Raw genomic sequence first — 17,500 nt, 5'->3', positions numbered from 1 at the left:
ATGGTTGCCATGGCTGCGTTGAAGCGTCGCTCGGAGAGCAGGTTGGGGGAGTGGTCCTGCCACAGGTGGCCGGCGGAGTGGACTTCCTGCTCAGCGTCGCCACCTGTAGGCAACACACACACACACACATGGTTACATGACTGCACTCTCTCACAAACACACACACACACACACACAATCATAACCACACTGCTACCCTATGAACACACACACACACACACCCATAACCACACTACCACCCTCTGCACACACACCCATAACCACACTATCACTCTATGCACACACACCCATAACCACACTATCACTCTATGCAAAATTACACATTTATGTGTCTGTTTCACTGCATTTAGTTCAGCCGCGGCATCCATTTCCTCCTAAATTTACCAAGAATTCTTCCTTCGACCGCGTTCAGCGTTTCGTCTTTGTACACGACATCTGTCATGTCTGGCATGATTTTAAAGCTCTGAGCCTCGACCAGAAGGCTGTGAAATCCAAATATGGGCATTTCCTTTCTTTTCAGCAACCAATCCTGACTTTAAAGACGATTCATTGGCTGACGGCGCTTTTCTGCTAACGTGATTCGCTCAGTGCCTAACGTGTTGTCTTTAAATGCGGTTTTCTCAAAATTAGTGTTTTTTCATTTTTAGGTGCACATTTCTCAGCCTATGTAGAACCTAGGTACACCACACTTCCCAGTTTCACACATAGCATTGTTATGAAGACATCTACACATGGATTTATTTATAAATTGTTCCTGGCCAGATTCGAAAATAGGGTTTTTAAGGCCATGGATAGTATATTTTGATTTCCCAGGTCATAAAAGCAGATATCCTGAAATCCATGTGAGATTTTTTGTCATTTGATATATAAACAAAATAAAAAAATAATTTTAGTCCTGTCTTTATCACAGTTTAAGATTCATGCACCGGAAATATATGCAAAAACGTGCATATTTAATGAGATCCCGTCGAATTAGCATAATTAAAAATATGCAAAATTCTAAAACTTGTTATACATTTTTTTCTTATAATGATGTATGTAATCAACTATTGAAGTTTCATGTTGATCCCTTGTATTTAAAAATGTTACCCTATTCACCTGCCATGTCTCGCCTTAAGTGATGATGCAGGGGTGCCGTGTCAGAGTTAAGAGAGCTGGCCTATGTTCTCGTCCTCTTATTTCTCTCCTTTCATTCCCCTCCATCCCTCTCCTCCTCCCACACTCCCCCCCATCTCTCTCTCTCTCTCTCTCTCTTCCTTCCTTCTCCTCCTCCCACACTCCCCCAATCTCTCTCTTCCTTTCTCCCCCTCCCTCACTACCCCATCTCCATCTCTCTCTCTCTCCCTTCCTACTCCTCCTCCCACACTCCCGCATCTCCCTCTTCCTTTCTCCCCCTCCCTCACTCCCCCATCTCCCTCTCTTTCTGTCTCTCCCATTTTCTCCATCTCTCTCTCTCTCTTCCCTTCTCTCCCACTCCTTCATTCCATCCATTTTTCTCTTCCTGTCTCTCTCTCCATCCATCTCTCTCTCTCTCTCTCCCTCCCTCACGCCCTCTCCTTCTCTCAGCAAGAGGATGAGGCAGTCGTGCTGTCGTCTCAAAGTGCCTTTGAAAGCAGGTAATTGGGAGTCATGATCCCCAGATCAATAAAACTCACTCCGAAGAGAAGGATGGAGCTGTCCACACACACACACACACACACACACACACACACACACGTGAGAGCACACACACACACACATGCATTGAATGAGCTATGAGCTCTGCCTGTCAGATCTGTTTTTAACTGCCAGGGTGTGTGTGTGTGTGTGTGTGTGTGTGTGTGTGTGTGTATAAAAGGATCTAAACGCTGTGTGTAGAACTCCTGCCCTCCTCACACACACTGATACACATTCTTTCACACACTGCCGTCTCAAGAAAGTGTGTGAGAGTCTCACCTTCATCACTGAAGGTCTCCTGCTTCACAATAAAGAGTGGGGACCTCATGGGGGGTTTGCTGATGGGGTGTCGGCGAGACTTCTTTACCTGTGTACACACACACACACACACACACACACACACACACACACACACACACACGTGGAAACACAACCATCATAAATTATTCAGTGACATACCCTACAACTGTTACAGCTGATTTGAGCGTTGAGTTAGCATCTGAATTGTGTGTAAGTGTAGTGACAGAGGTTTTTTTAGATTAGAGTCTTGGGTGAAGTTCCCTCACCTGCACAGGTAACAGCTCTAAACTCACCTGCACAGGTTTTCTCTCAGCGTTCTCTGGAACGGTTTGGCTCTCCGTCTTTATGTCGGAGGCGACAAACTTCTCGAAGATGCCCTCAAAGGAAGGGTCACTGGGCTCTGTCTTCACCTTGATCTTTTTCTTCTTCTTCTTTTTCTTTATCTCTCCATCCTGGAGAGGAGGCTGTGTGTCTGCCTGCGCTTCCTCAGCTGATGGGAGGAACACATGAACAACAAAATGAACTGAATCTCGACACACACCTTACTAGCATTCCACTCACCCTTCTCACACACACACACACCAGCCATCCACTCACCCTTCTCTCTCTCACACACTAGCCATCCACTCACCCTTCTCACACACACACTAGCCATCCACTCACACTTCTCACACAGACACACTAGCTATCCAATCACACTTCTCACACACACACACACACACACACACACACACACACACACACACACACACTAACCATCCACTCACACAAACACACAAACACATTAGCCAACCACTCACCCCTCTCACACACACTCGCGCACACACACACACTAGCCATCCACTCACTCTTGTCTCAAACACTAGCCATCTACTCACCCTTCTCTCTATCTCTCACACACACACACACACACACACACACACACAACTAGCCATCCACACCCTTCTCTCTCACATACACACTAGCCATCCACACCCTTCTCTCTCTCACACACACACACACACAAGCCATCCAATCACTCTTCTCTCTCTCACACACAGCCATCCAAACGCATACATCTACATCCATAAACGCAGGCACACACACAGTAGCCATCCACACACACACAGACACAAACACATAGCCACATGCACACACACTAAAAACACATATATCCATACACACACAAACACACACCGACACAGACACACACTCACTGAGCTGCTGTTGCTGCTGCATCTGCTCCTCCCTCTCCAGAGCCTCTAGCGTGAGCAGCGCCTCCCTGGCCATGCGCTCGTCGCGCTCCTGCCGCCGCTGCGCCTCCTTGGACTCCACCTGCTGCTGGTACTCCGCCAGGTCCAGCTCCACGCCCTCCTCCTGTAGCACACGCACCTCCTCCTGCTTCAGGCGCCGCACCTGCTGCTTCTTCTGCATGGCTCTACAACGGCACACACACACACGCGCACACACACATACACACACACACACACACACACACACACGCAAATGCTTAGAAAGAGGCATTTTGCCACATGTTACAAGTGATGTGACAAAGTATGTTCCGCAAGTACGAGAATAAGTCAGTCACAGCCACATATGGTGCCTCATGAAATACTATGTGTGATGGAAAGGGAATTGTGTGTGTTTGCAAGGATGTGTGTAGTTGTGTATATGTGTGTATATACCTGTGTGTGTCTGTGTGTAGACCTGTATACCTGTATGTGTGTGTGTGTGTGTGTGCATACCTTCTGAAGAGCTTCTCTCTGAAGGTGACCTTGTTCTGCCTCCAGTGTTCGAGCTCGGGGCAGCTGAGTGTGGTGGGCCTCTGGTGGTCGAGCACGGTACTGTCCTTGCCCTGTTTCCACTGCTCGTAGCGCTCGGGCTGCAGGCAGCGCACAAACACGTCCATGGAGATCTTCACCATGTCCTTACGGCACGTGCACTACAGGGGGACAGAGAGAGAGAGGAGTTTGAGACGGCCTCAAGGGAACATTTGTGAGATTGTAGGATGTGTGCGTGTGCGTGTGTGTGTGCAGTTGTGAAGGAGATAGTGAAACAGTGAAATGAGGTTGCAGCAGGAAAGACCAACACACACACACACACACACACACACACACACACACACACACACACACACACACACACACACACACACACACACACACACACACACAGGTATAAGAGAGACATGCTCAGTCAATGCATGGCATCCAACAGGCAGTTTATAGAAGGCTTTTGGGAGGGGGCTCTCCTTTTTTTGGGGGGGGGGGGGGGGGGATTCAGGGGGGGGATTCAGCAGGGGATTAACTCAGGTAAACAATACCACAGAGACGGCCAGAGCATCGCGCACAAACACACACACACACACCCCACAAGCAGACAAGGAGGGGCAGAAGAGAGAAGGAGGAGGCAAGAAAGAGAGAAGACAAGAAGATGCGAGGGTGAGAAGAAAAGACTACACATCATACAATGACTACTACTACAATAACAATCATTCTAATGATATGAAAATGTGTTGATTGATATTGAAGATGAGTTTTTAATGAAAGTGGGAGAGTGTGAGAGATAGCGTGACCGGGAGGGAGAGAGAGAGAAAGTGGGTGAGAGCGAGTTGGGGGGAGAGATAGAGGAAGCTAGGGGAAGGCAAGGAGAGAAAGTGAAAGAAAAAAGAGAAGTGAGAGATAAAGGAGGACAAAAAGAGAAAGAGAGGGAAAGAAAGAAAAGGGCGGGAGTGAAAGTAATTTTCTGAGTTGGTGTGTGTGTGTGTGTGCTTTTACGCTTTATTTCCCAAGTTGGTGTATTGCATTTATGCTTTATTTCCTGAGTTGGGCTGAGAGGCTTGTGTTCAATTACAGAGAACATCCTTCAGAATGCTGACACACCAGGGGATAGGGAGGGGCAGAGAAATGAAAGAGAATGAAAGATGGAGATGTGTATGAGGGCGTGTGTGCCTGTGTGTGTGTGTGTGTGTGTGTAGTTTACAGGAGGCATTAAGCCCACCAGCAGGCTGTAAGCCCTACAGTCATGTCAGCACTTCACCTCACAGAGCGCCTACAGAGGCAGCTCACACGCACGCACACGCACACGCACACACACACACACACAGATGGACGCACACACAGATGGGCGGACACACAGTCACACACACGACACCTGGTGTGTGTGTGTGTGTGTTATAAAATGATGTGGCTAGAAACGTGTAAGCGAAAAACGTGTTCCCCAGAGTAATTGCAATTGAAAGTGCACATAAAAAGATATCAGAGGTAGAATTTTACTTTGTAAATAGAAAATATTCTCACTCCATCAACGTGCATATTATCTGTGATGCAGAAATGTGACTAATATATCCAAGGTGGCCTGAATCAACTCATGCTTCACCTATCCTCAGGTGACAGGTCTGCTCACCTATCCTTAGGTGCTGGGTGTGTTTACCTATCCTCAGGTGACAGGTCTGTTCACCTATCCTTAGGTGCTGGGTGTGTTCGTTCACCTATCCTCAGGTGAGGGGGTGTGTTCACCTTTTCTCAGGTGACCAGGTGTGTTCACCTATCCTCCGGTGACAGGATGTGTTTCTCTATCCTCAGGGTGCTTAGGTGATGGGTGCTCTTTAGGACACAATACGTTCCATGTCGGAGTTTTTAATTTATGTGTGCAGTTATTTTTATGTATTGTTCATCTGCCCATCAGGATACTGTTGTGTTATTATATGACAACTTGACCAATAAAAGACATTTTCTTGCCTTTGCATCAGATAAGAGAACTTCATCCATGTGGCATTGGCTGAAGTTTCCCCTTTGGCTGATGTACTGCTCACCTTTGCCATTTGGTCTCATTCTGAGTACGACTGTAGCACACTCTCCTTCACACTCTCACACACACACATAACTGTAGCCTAGGCCTACTGAGATTCAATGTGTGTGTGTGTGTGTGTGTGTGTGTGTGTGTGTGTGTGTGTGAGTGAGACAGGGGTGGCCCAGGCCTATTGAACCAAAATGAGTGTAAGGTCTAATAAGAGAAGAGGAGGAGGGTGTGTGTGTGCGTGTGTGTGTGTGTGTTTGTGTGTGAGAGTGAGTGTGTGTGTGTGAGTGAGCGAGAGGAGGAGACACATAGAGAGAGGAGAATAGGGGGATGAGGTAAGGTGTGTGAGTGTCTGTGTGAGTAAGTTGGGGGGCTTGATGGGGTCCCCTCTCTATCCGTCTCTTGCCTGCGGCTGCTAATTTCACACTCATGGAGCAGAACAGGAGAGTAGTAGGCTCACAGAGGCTTCTACCACTCAAACACTCACACACAGAGACTTACATTCACACATGCACACACACTGTGTGTGTAGACATGCGTGCGTGTGTGTGTGTGTGTGTATAAGAGATAAGGGCTCACCTGCGTGGCCATCTTGCCGTAGTCTACCCAGCGAAGCGTGGCGAAGTTGGTGGACTCGGCACAGTTGAAGCCGTGGTTGAAGCCGGCGTGGTAACCATACGGGAAGGTGACCATGAACTCCCCCTCCTCCTGAGTGATCTACAGAGGGAGAGAGAGAGAGAGGGAGAGAAAAGGACAGAGAGAGGAGGGGTACAGAGAAATAGAGAAAGGGAGAGAGAGAGAGAGAGAAAGAGAGAGAAACTGTTACAGCCCCAGCCCCAGATCAATCCGAGTCATGACATACGTGTTGTAGTAGAAATGTCGAGACACAGAGATGAACAACAACTGCATCTTTAAAGACATCCGGGAAGGAGGGTTTCGTTTTCTCTTTTTATAAAAACAAGCACACAGTACTTAAAGATTGGCTGTATGAGCCTAACCACATCGGTTCATTCAGTTGTGGGGACACTTATCCTTCTTTCCAACACTTTTGGAAATCCATCATGTAGTTAAGAAAATCTTTTTTAATGGGACAGAAAAGAGAAGCTTAACCTGGGAAGAACAGATGTGTGTGTGTGTGTTAGTGTGTGTGTGTGTGTTAGTGTAATTGTCTGACTCCTGAAGAACATACCGATATGCAAAAACATGGTTTCTACTCCGCTGCCTTAACATCAGAACATCCATAGCAATCATTCGTCTTTCCCACGAGAATATTCCTTTTAAAAACTCTCCTGCTCCCTCTCTCTCTCCCTCATCATTATACTCTGGAATATGGAGTCCAGGAATATGTAAGTGCATAAATACACAGTCACTCTTAGTTACTCATATCCAATGTAAAAACAGAGAATATACTTTTAAACAAAAATGGCTAATAACTAAAAATCACCCAACCTCACTCCTTTCACACCAAAGAGGTGGAGTACGCAGGTTGTGTGTGTGCGTGTGTATGTGCATGTTTGTGTGTGTGTGTGCATGATTGTGTGACTGTATGTGTGTGTGACTGTATGTGTGTGTGTGTGTGTGTGTGTGTGTGTGTGTGTGTGTGTGTGCGCGCGACTCCTGCATCATCTCTGCCTCTTCTGCATCCATAAAAACTCCCCATGTCACTTCCTGATGGTGTGTCTGATAGTCACAATCCCTGCAACAAACATCAAACATGTCATTCAGCCATCTCCCCCTCTCCCTCTCCCTCTCTGCCTCCCTCTGTTGTTCTGCTCTTCATCTATGTGGGGGAGCATTGCGCTAAAGGAGTGTGTGTGTGTGTGTGTGTGTGTGTGTGGGGTGCGTCAGCAGCGAACTGAAAGCTCCTTGTCTGGAGGGAACTTCATCAGAGATGGAAGGAACAGCAGCCATCACATCAGACACAGACACACATACACAGCATCTCAGTGCTTCCACCTTTCTTTGACTCTCTCCATGACTACCACCCTCTTTTCCTCATGCCCCCCCACTCCCCTCCCCTTTGCTCTTGCACTCTTGTCGTGCTTCAGGTGACACAGCCAGAGTGACGTGGGGAGAGAGAAAAGTTGCGGAGTTGGTGGAAGTCTGGGAGGCGGCAGAGGACGCGCCCTAGTCTCTCGTTTCCGTTGCTTTAATCCTCGTTTCTACTCAGACTACCCAATGTTCCGGCACATCTCTCCCCCGACCTTCCGACGTTTCAACACGGCACAATGGGAATTCCCAACGGGGGGAGGGGAGAGGAGAAGTGCTGCTTAATTTCCCCGACCGGAAACGGGGACAAGAGGAAATTGAAATGTAATGGCGAGTGTCAGAACTCAATCCACTGAGCAGACCTTTTTAAGCCCCTCGTTAAGCGGTCATGACCCTAATTATAAACATCAGCTCAGAATCTGTGTGTGTGGTGCTCATATAGAATAGCGGCGGGTTAATTATAGAGAGAAAACGAGTTTCGCTCTGGTGAAACAGAAGAGAAAAAGAGGACGGGTAGAATAAAACATTAAAACACACACACACTCCTCTGTCTCCAACCAGTCACACACACAGAAGAAAAGAGGACGGGTAGAATAAAACATTAAAACACACACACACTCCTCTGTCTCCAACCAGTCACACACACACAGAAGAAAAGAGGACGGGTAGAATAAAACATTAAATAATCTTTTGTGCAAGTGTGAACAATGCCTCGACTCAGAATGGAGAATAGAAAGACCAGACACGGATGGAAACTCTGAGAATCACACACACACACACACACACACACACACACACACACACACACACACACACACACACACACACACACACACACACACACACACACACACACACACACACTCTCTCTCTCTCTCTCTTATGTCTCTGGTCCTCCAACCAGATACACACACAACTCTCGGTTCACGATCACCTATCCAGCAGCACATCTCTGGTCCCCTACCAACACACACACACCCACCCACTCACACACACACATAAAACACACACGTACCCGGTCGAAGGGGATGCTGTACTTCTTAAGGATGGAGGGGGAGATGAGAGTCATCTTGTGGCGCAGAAAGGCGTCACACCCCTGAGAGCTGCCTGGGAAGAAACCTGCAGGGGGCGACAGAGAGTGTCAGAGATCAGAGCATAGCAACACACACCAACACCACACACACTAACACACACCAACACCACACACACTAACACACACCATCACCACACACACACACACACACACTAACACACTTACACACACCAACACACACACACACACACTAACACCACACACTGACACACAACACACACCAACACCACAGGCACACACACAACACAACCCAACATTGCCTAACTAAACACCATCTTTGATAACGTCTCACACAGACGCTGCATTTTTTAGGTTAATCAGACAGGAAATGCAACCATATCAGATGCACGCACGCACCCACGCACGCACGCGCGCACACACACACACACACCACCTATGAGAACACATTCAGGGACTGGAAACAAATCATCCAGTCACACACACAAATACACACAGATAGAGAGCCAAACACACAGACAAAGAGACACTCACAATCATATACAGACAGAAAAGAAAATTACTCATATGAGGACTAAGCTAGAATGAAAAAGAGAAGGAGTGAGAGTGAGAGAGAGAGAGAGAGAGAGAAAGAGAGAACTGATTAGTGACACAGGGCTGAGCAAATGTAAAATATAATGAGAGGTCAGGAGGTTATCACTTAGAGCTGTACCAGTTCCACAGCAGCTACAGGACGGCCACCGCCTGCTCAAAGTGTGTGTGTGGGTTTGAGATAGAGAGTCTGAATGTGTGTGTGTGTGTGTGTGTGTGTGTGTGTGTGTGTATATAACAATGAAAGAGATTTATCAGAAAGCATTTAATTACAGTCAAAAGTCTTAATGCCCCCCCTCTCTTCGCTTCTCTTTCACTACTCTCTCATCCCTTCTTTCCTCTCCTCCGCTCTCGTTCCTCCTCCTAGTCTTGGCGTGTGTGTGATGTGTGCTTTTGTGCTCTGCAGTGTGTTGGCATAAACTAAAGGGCCGCTGATCAAATATATAGAAGGCTGGATTCTTGAATGTCAATGAGGTCGGAAGTGGAAGATGCATGTTTGCTTGGGTTTCAAACAAGAGGTGTGTGTTTTGCTTGTGTATGATAGGTTAGGGGGTTGTGCGTGTTTGGCTTGTGTTTAAGATATGAGTATGTGTGTGTGTGTGTGTGTGTGTTTGGCTTGTGTTTAAGATATGAGGAGAGAGACAGAATAGGAGAGGAGAGAGAAAAACAGAGAGGGGGGGGGGGGGGGGACAGAGAAAGATAATGTCTGTGCATGTGTTTGTGGGAAAATAGTGTGTATGCATCTGTGTGTGTGAGAGAGGGCAACTGTGTGTGTGTGTGTGCGGTTTCTTTCTTGTTTGTTATTTTTGTAACGCACATGTTACACACAAGATTGATGTCATTGATCTGCAGAGAAAAAAATGAGAGAGAAAGAAACACAACTGCTTTCTCTTTCTACACTTTTGTATTTGTGATTTTGTGAGTGTGTGTAAGTGGTCCACCTTGGCATAGCTTCTGCATCATTGCTGCAGAAACATTCCTCAACTACTGACACACACACACCACACACACACTATGTATTTATTGAACATGTGGTGCATTCAATCAAAGTGTGCCGACTCAAGCATTCAAACAACCATTCATGGAACCCACTTAAACTAGAAAGACACCCCCCCCCCCCCCCGCCCCACACACACACACACACACAGCCTGCTGCTTCATGTTCAGGCACCATCCAATTTATGTTTTCCCTCACTGATTGCACTAATTACACGGTAATTGCATTTTTACATTATAAATTTCAACTTGTTTGCTTTCAAGAGACCAATTTTCATTGACAATATTTTCAAATCTTTTGCATGAATTTTTAAGGATCTTTAAAGCAGCACAACGGATCAATAGCTATTCGCTTACGGTATGCTAGCAGCTAAAACTAACAAAATCTCTTGAAATGTGCTGACTTTGACATTATGACAAACTAGTTACTCAACGACTGTCCTTACACAGTCAAACATCAAGCAAGTGCAACACAAGACAAAGCAAGACAGCAAATGAGCTACTTACTAGATCGGCAGAAAGAAAACAAGTCAGGCTGTTGGGCTGCAGCAGGCAAAACTACAGAAAGCAGTTATATGCCTATGGACCCTGTTATGGCAATGGCACGGAGGTGATTCTCCATAATAAAAGTCATTGAAGCGCCCCAATTTTTTTTAAGCTGTTATTTTAAGGTTAAACTGCTTATCCTAACCCTAATCTTGAAGTATAATTGTTGCATAATGGGGCTTTAACTACACTTCCATGACCTCTCAAGCCATACAAGTACACTTACAAGCAACAAGTACAAGTAACATTGCATGGTGTCCACATGTTGGGCCTTATTATTGATCTAGTGAATATACCTTTCCCATTCCTTTTCTAGGAATAAGTTAACAAACCAAAACCACCACTATGATTCCAGCTCTCCAGCCGAGTGTGTGTGTGTGTGTGTTAGGGCTGAACGTTTTGGGAAAATAATCTAATTGCGATTTTTCCCCAAAATATTGCGATTGCGATTCGATATGCAATTTTTAAAAATGTTATCCTCTTTTTTTTCTCCAACAAAACGTACTTAGTGATTTAAATATGACACAATATTAGATACACTTAGTGTGAAATATTCTTTCCCAAATTTTACATTTGAATTGAACTGCTCATTACAGAAACAAATCGGTGGCTTTGCCACTGTCCATTTAAGTTATTTAAACAAAGTCAAGTATAAACACAAGGCATGCACTTTTTAAATTGGCCGAATGCAGTAATTGTACTTCAGGGTTAGGGTTAGGATAAGCAGTTTTACCTTAAAATAACAGCTTTGAAAATTGGGGCGCTACAATGACTTTTAATATGGAGAATCGCCTCTAAAGTAAGCACATTTCAAGAGATTTCGCTAGTTGGAGGCACTAGCATCTTGTTAGTGATTAGGAAGTGATCCGTTATGCTGCTTTAAATCACTGTGTGCAAAATCGTCGACTTTTTTTTTTTAAGCGTGGTTTTTATTTAAGTTGCGGTTTGAAAATCGCGTCTCATCATCGCGATTAAACCGCAAATGCGATTAATTGTTCAGCCCTAGTGTGTGTGTGTGTGTGTGTGTGTGTGTGTGAGAGACTCATGTTTCTTCCTGTTACTAATAACTATGTTTACTGCAGAGGTTAGAGGCCTGGGGCCGTATTCACAAAGCCTTTTATCTTACCACTAGGAGTGCTCCTTACTCGCGCTAAAACCTTTTACGTAGGAGTAATTTCTTAAAAGTGATTCACAACGGCTCTGAGACCTACTCATAATAAGGATAATACCAACTCCTAAGCTTAAGATAAAAACTCCGTTGCTATGGATGACGTCGCTTCTCATGCACGAGTTTAGAAGGGGTGAGGACGGTGATTGGTTGTTGACAGGCTCTCTCATTAAAAACTCATTCGTGACGTTTCTCTAACAATCCCACTATATCGACTGAAAATAAGAGAATAACCTAGGCTTAAAATGAAGTCATATTAAATAGTTATGGACAGTGCAGTTAGCAGAATGCACACGCATGATGACAAGTTTGTGCATCCAACGGGAATGACACTTTGCACGTTAAGAGAAATATAAAGCGATCAATATAAAATATGGCAATTGCATGTAATCAAGGCAGTAATAATTAAAGCACCCAGCAAACTGTTAGGTTATTATATTTCCAGCCCTTGACCACTTCAAATATCAGCACATGCGGCCCTTTAAGCCTTCCAATCTTAATTGATCAAAGCGAAACGAACGTGAACCGTAGCCTAGGCGAAAGCCTACTGGTCCCAGGACCAATAGCTACTGTCACCCCAGCGGCATCCAGCTGGTAAGTTCTCAAAAACCTGCTGCAGACCGCTCTCCGTTGAAATGCACAAGTCATCGGTACATCCAACTGTTGGATGATGTGGGTTCTACAGTGCGTTGATAGTTTGATGAATTAAACGGCTGAATGATGATTCCCAGTGTTGTCATTTGCGTTTTCCGCAAAGCCAAATAGGCTTTTATGTTTCTTTATGTTTCCAAACATTTCACTTCGGGACACATCGTTGTTTAAAGGCGTCATTGCATCCCGCGCTAATTCTACGACAATATTAATACCTTCACGGGTTAAGCAATGTCTTTTATCAATTCCAAGTCGGCTGCAGCCATCTTACGATTTTTTGTGAATAGGTCTTAGGAGTCCTCATGAGGAGTTTTAAGCTGTCCTAGACTTAGGTGCTACTTTTAGGGATAAAATATTTTGTGAATTGCTCTTAGTAAAAAAAATTAGGAGTCCTACATTTAAGACTGACACGCCCATTAGTTTCTCCTAAATTCGCCACTTATGAGCTACTTTTAGCCCTAAGATTCTTTGTGAATACGGCCCCTGATAATTAAATAAAATACTCCAAACAAATACAAACACACTAAAGGACAAACACACAAAAGGGCCAACACACACACACACGCACGCACGCACGCACGCACGCACACCAGACCAACGAACACTCTCTGAGCTGCTCAACACCTGCTTGTCAGTCACTTGTGGAGAGGAGGAAAGGGAGAGGAAGGGGAGAGGAGAGAAAGAGGTTGAGGAAGAGAGGAAGAGAGAGTGAGGAGAGGAAGAGGAGAGAAGAGGAAGAGGGTGAGGAGGGATTACCTTGAGCTAGTCTCTCCAGCCGCTTCCCATGTTCTGGAGGAATAGCATACCTGCAGAGAGAGGAAGAGACATTACTGATATAGCATTAGCATTAGCATCATTCCACTTGATTACAATAAGCTGCCACTGCTTCATCAGGAGGGCAAACACAGGGGGAAAACAGAGAGATGATGGACAACAATACCACCAAGGTAGAGGGAACGGTTGTGTGTGTGTGTGTGTGTGTGTGTGTGTGTGTAGACCCCCCTCACACACCATAGGGGAAGAGAGCTCCTTCACATCATTACAACTCACAGTACTCAATTACACACCTGTGTCTGTCTGTGTGTCTCTGTGTGTCTCTGTGTGTCTGTGTGTGTCTGTGTGTGTCTGTGTGTGTCTGTGTGTGTCTGTGTGTGTCTGTGTGTGTCTGTGTGTGTCTGTGTGTGTCTGTGTGTGTCTGTGTGTGTCTGTGTGTGTCTGTGTGTGTCTGTGTGTGTCTGTGTGTGTCTGTGTCTCTTTACATCTCGGGCATGTTTTTGCTTTGCGCACTATTCTGTTCCCCACTCACACATTCCCCTAAACCCCACAGGCAAAGCCTCTGTCTGGATGATACCACAAGAGGAACTGTACTCCATTCCATCCCTAAACCACAAGTCTGTGTGTGTGTGTTTTGAGTGAGATTGGCATGTGCATTTGGAGATTGTGTTCGTCATTAACATCTACTTTATCACAACAATTACTTCCTCTAGTTTTGAGTTGCTGAACCCTCAGAGAACCTCCCTTCACACACTCACACTTGAAAAGCTTGGGGCTCCAGGGGCAACATGGACAGAGAAATAGAAGAGAAAAAAATAAGAGAATAAAGAAAGGTGAATTTAACTAGTTAATGTTAAGTTAGAGAGAGAAAGGTGGATTTAACTAGTTAATGTTAAGTTAGAGAGAGAAAGGTGGATTTAACTAGTTAATGTTAAGTTAGAGAGAGAAAGGTGGATTTAACTAGCTAATGTTAAGTAAGAAAGAGAAAGGTGGTTTTAACTAGTTAGTGTTAAGTTAGAGAGAGAAAGGTAGATTTAAATAGCTAATGTTGAGTTACTGAACATCAATGCATGAGTGTGTGTGTGTGTGTGTGCGCGCGTGCGCTACTGAGCATAAATGGGCCATCTCTGGACGAGTTTCTCTACGACACCATATCTCAGAACTAAATCCACAAACCTGCCCAACTACACTGCTCAAAAAAATTAAAGGAACACTTTTTTATCTGGGTATGGCATGAATTCAATTGCACTTTTTTGATAATGATCTGGGGCCGTATTCACAAAGCCTTTTATCTTACCACTAGGAGTGCTCCTAACTCGCGCTAAAACCTTTTACGTAGGAGTAATTTCTTAAAAGTGATTCACAACGGCCCTACTCATACTAAGGATAATACCAACTCCTAAGCTTAAGATAAAAACTCCGTTGCTATGGATGACGACGATTCTCATGCACGAGTTTAGAAGGGGTGAGGACGGTGATTGGTTGTTGACAGGCTCTCTCATTCGTGACGTCCCTCTAACAATAGGCCATCTTTATGTTTCCAAACATTTCACTTCGGGACACATCGTTGTTTAAAGGCGTCATTGCATCCCGCGCTAATTCTACGACAATATTAATACCTTCACGGTTTAAGCAATGTCTTTTATCAATTCCAAGTTTAGTGATTTAGGAGTCCTCATGAGGAGTTTTAAGCTGTCCTAGACTTAAGTGCTACTTTTAGGGATAAAATATTTTGTGAATTGCTCTTAGTAAAAAAAAAATAGGAGTCCTACATTTAAGACTGACACGCCCATTATTTTTAGGAGTTTCTCCTAAATTCGCCACTTATGACCTACTTTTAGCCCTAAGATTCTTTGTGAATACGGCCCCTGGACAGTTAAGTAGCAGAGGGGGTTGTTAATCAGTTTCAGCTGCATTGGTGTTGATGGAATTAACAACAGGTAACAACTAGAGGGGCAACAATGAGACGACCCCCAAAATAGGAGTGGTTTTGCATGTGGAGGCCATTTCAAGTTTCTCTCTCTTGGTCACCTTGACTGGTTTTCCATTAGTGTTGGCTTTAGCTAGAGTCATTATCTCTACTGGGAGCCTGAGGCGATTTCTTAACCCTACAGACGTTGCACAGATTGTCTAACTCCTCCAGGATGGCACGTCCACGCGTGCCGTCGCAAGGAGATTTGATGCGTCTCCCAGCACAATCTCCAGATCATGGAGGAGATTCCAGGAGACAGGCAGTTACTCTAGGAGCGCTGGACAGGGCCGTAGAAGGTCCTCAACCCATCAGCAGGACCGATATCTTCTGCTTTGTGCAAGGAGGAACAGGTTAAGCACTGCCTGAGCCCTACAGAATGACCTCCAGCAGGCCACTGGTGTGAATGTCTCTGCCCAAACAGTCAGAAACAGACTTCATGAGGGTGGCCTAAGGACGCGACTTCCTGTAATATGCCCTGTGCTCACTGCCCAGCACCGTGGAGCTCGATTGGCATTTGCTATAGAACACCAGAATTGGCATGTCCCCCACTGGCGCCCTGTGCTTTTCACAGATGAGAGCAGGTTCACCCTGAGCGCCTGTGATAGACGTGAAAGGGTCTTGAGAAGCCAAGGAGAACACTATGCTGCCTGTAACATCATTCAGCATGACCGGTTTGGTGGTGGGTCCGTGATGGTCTGGGGAGGCATATCCATGGAGGGACGCAGACCTCTACAAGCTAGAGAACGGCAGTCTTACTGCCATTAGGTATCGGGATGAAATCCTTGAACACATGGTCAGACCCTACGCTGGTGCAGTAGGTCCTGGGTTCCTCCTGATGCATGACAATGCCCGTCCTCATGTGGCAAGAGTATGCAGGCAGTACCTGGAGGATGAAGGAATTGATGCAATTGAATGGCCCTCACGATCACTTGACCTAAACCAGATAGAACTACTCTGGGACATTATGTTTCCGTCAATCAGACGCCGCCAGGTTGCTCCTCAGACTTTGCAGGAGCTCACTGATGCCCTTAGACAGATCTGGGAGGACATCCCACAAGACACCGTCCTTTGTCTCATTAGGAGCATTACGTTGTCAAGCATGCATACAAGCACGTGGGGGCCACACAAGATATTGAGAAGCATTTTGAGTTGCAGATATTGAATTTTGGCAAAATGGACTAGCCTGCCACATCACTTTTTCACTATGATTTTTGGGGTGTCTATAAAATTGAGCCCTCTGTAGGCTGAACACTTTTCTTTCCATCAAAGATGTGGCATCCTTTTTTTCCTAAGACATTAAACTGTCCATATCAGTATAGATATCCAACAAACATTTTTTTTACAATGAGATCTGATGTGTTTTCAAAGTGTTCCTTTAATTTTTTTGAGCAGTGTATTTGAGATGGACCCAAACCTGCCCAACAGAACTTTAAAACTTAACTGAGAGCACAAACAGGTAAGCAGTTAAGGCTCACTGTGGATGGAAAAACAATGGCTTTGAAAAACCCACCGCTCCACAAAAAAAACTAGAAGCTAAATCATAGAAACCTTCCATAAGTGTTGAAAGAAAAACAGAATTCAATCACCCTTCGTCCTTCCTCGCAATCACACTCGTGATGTTTCTCTAGCAACCAAGATGCTTGTAACCATAGTAACAATGTTGAATGAATCAGAGATACAGAGAGGAGTTTGCTAAAGATGTCTACAACAACAATGCAAATATAGAGCTATTTGATGTTTAGACAGGGAGTGTTTGTGTGTGTGTTTCTCTCTATTTTATGTTGAGATGGGGAGCAGAATGGCCGTGTGTGTCTGTGTGTCAGCATGTCACCAGGTTTGTATGCATGTTCACGCAGACATGTGTGTGTGGGCACGTGTGTGAACAGGTTCCTGCTCCTCACGACTAATTAACCAATCCGAGCATCTAATGCCATCACCCCTTTCTCAGGACTCTGGTTGTCATGGCAGCATCACGTCACCTGCCCCCCAGAGACAGTAATAAACACAAATCAACACACAAACACACACA

At 45.3% G+C, this 17,500-nt stretch overlaps 1 protein-coding gene across 1 annotated transcript in view; it reads right to left on the bottom strand.

Moving 5' to 3' along the window:
- The window catches only part of kdm4b (lysine (K)-specific demethylase 4B), a 69,136-nt gene that overhangs the window by 15,586 nt on the left and 36,050 nt on the right, over nucleotides 1-17,500 (bottom strand). Inside the window, exons 6-13 of the mRNA XM_080831892.1 lie at nucleotides 13,482-13,531; nucleotides 8,738-8,841; nucleotides 6,313-6,450; nucleotides 3,681-3,877; nucleotides 3,153-3,373; nucleotides 2,250-2,446; nucleotides 1,936-2,023; nucleotides 1-103 (exon numbers count right to left, since the gene is read on the bottom strand). The exon at nucleotides 1-103 is cut by the window's left edge and continues 46 nt beyond it. Of these exons, the coding sequence (XP_080688018.1) occupies nucleotides 1-103; nucleotides 1,936-2,023; nucleotides 2,250-2,446; nucleotides 3,153-3,373; nucleotides 3,681-3,877; nucleotides 6,313-6,450; nucleotides 8,738-8,841; nucleotides 13,482-13,531 (1,098 nt within the window). The remainder of the gene's footprint in view (nucleotides 104-1,935; nucleotides 2,024-2,249; nucleotides 2,447-3,152; nucleotides 3,374-3,680; nucleotides 3,878-6,312; nucleotides 6,451-8,737; nucleotides 8,842-13,481; nucleotides 13,532-17,500) is intronic.

Source organism: Sprattus sprattus (assembly GCF_963457725.1).
Source record: "Sprattus sprattus genome assembly, chromosome: 2".
In the NCBI taxonomy this organism is placed as follows: domain Eukaryota; kingdom Metazoa; phylum Chordata; class Actinopteri; order Clupeiformes; family Clupeidae; genus Sprattus; species Sprattus sprattus.
This window is presented reverse-complemented; position numbering and strand designations above follow the sequence as displayed.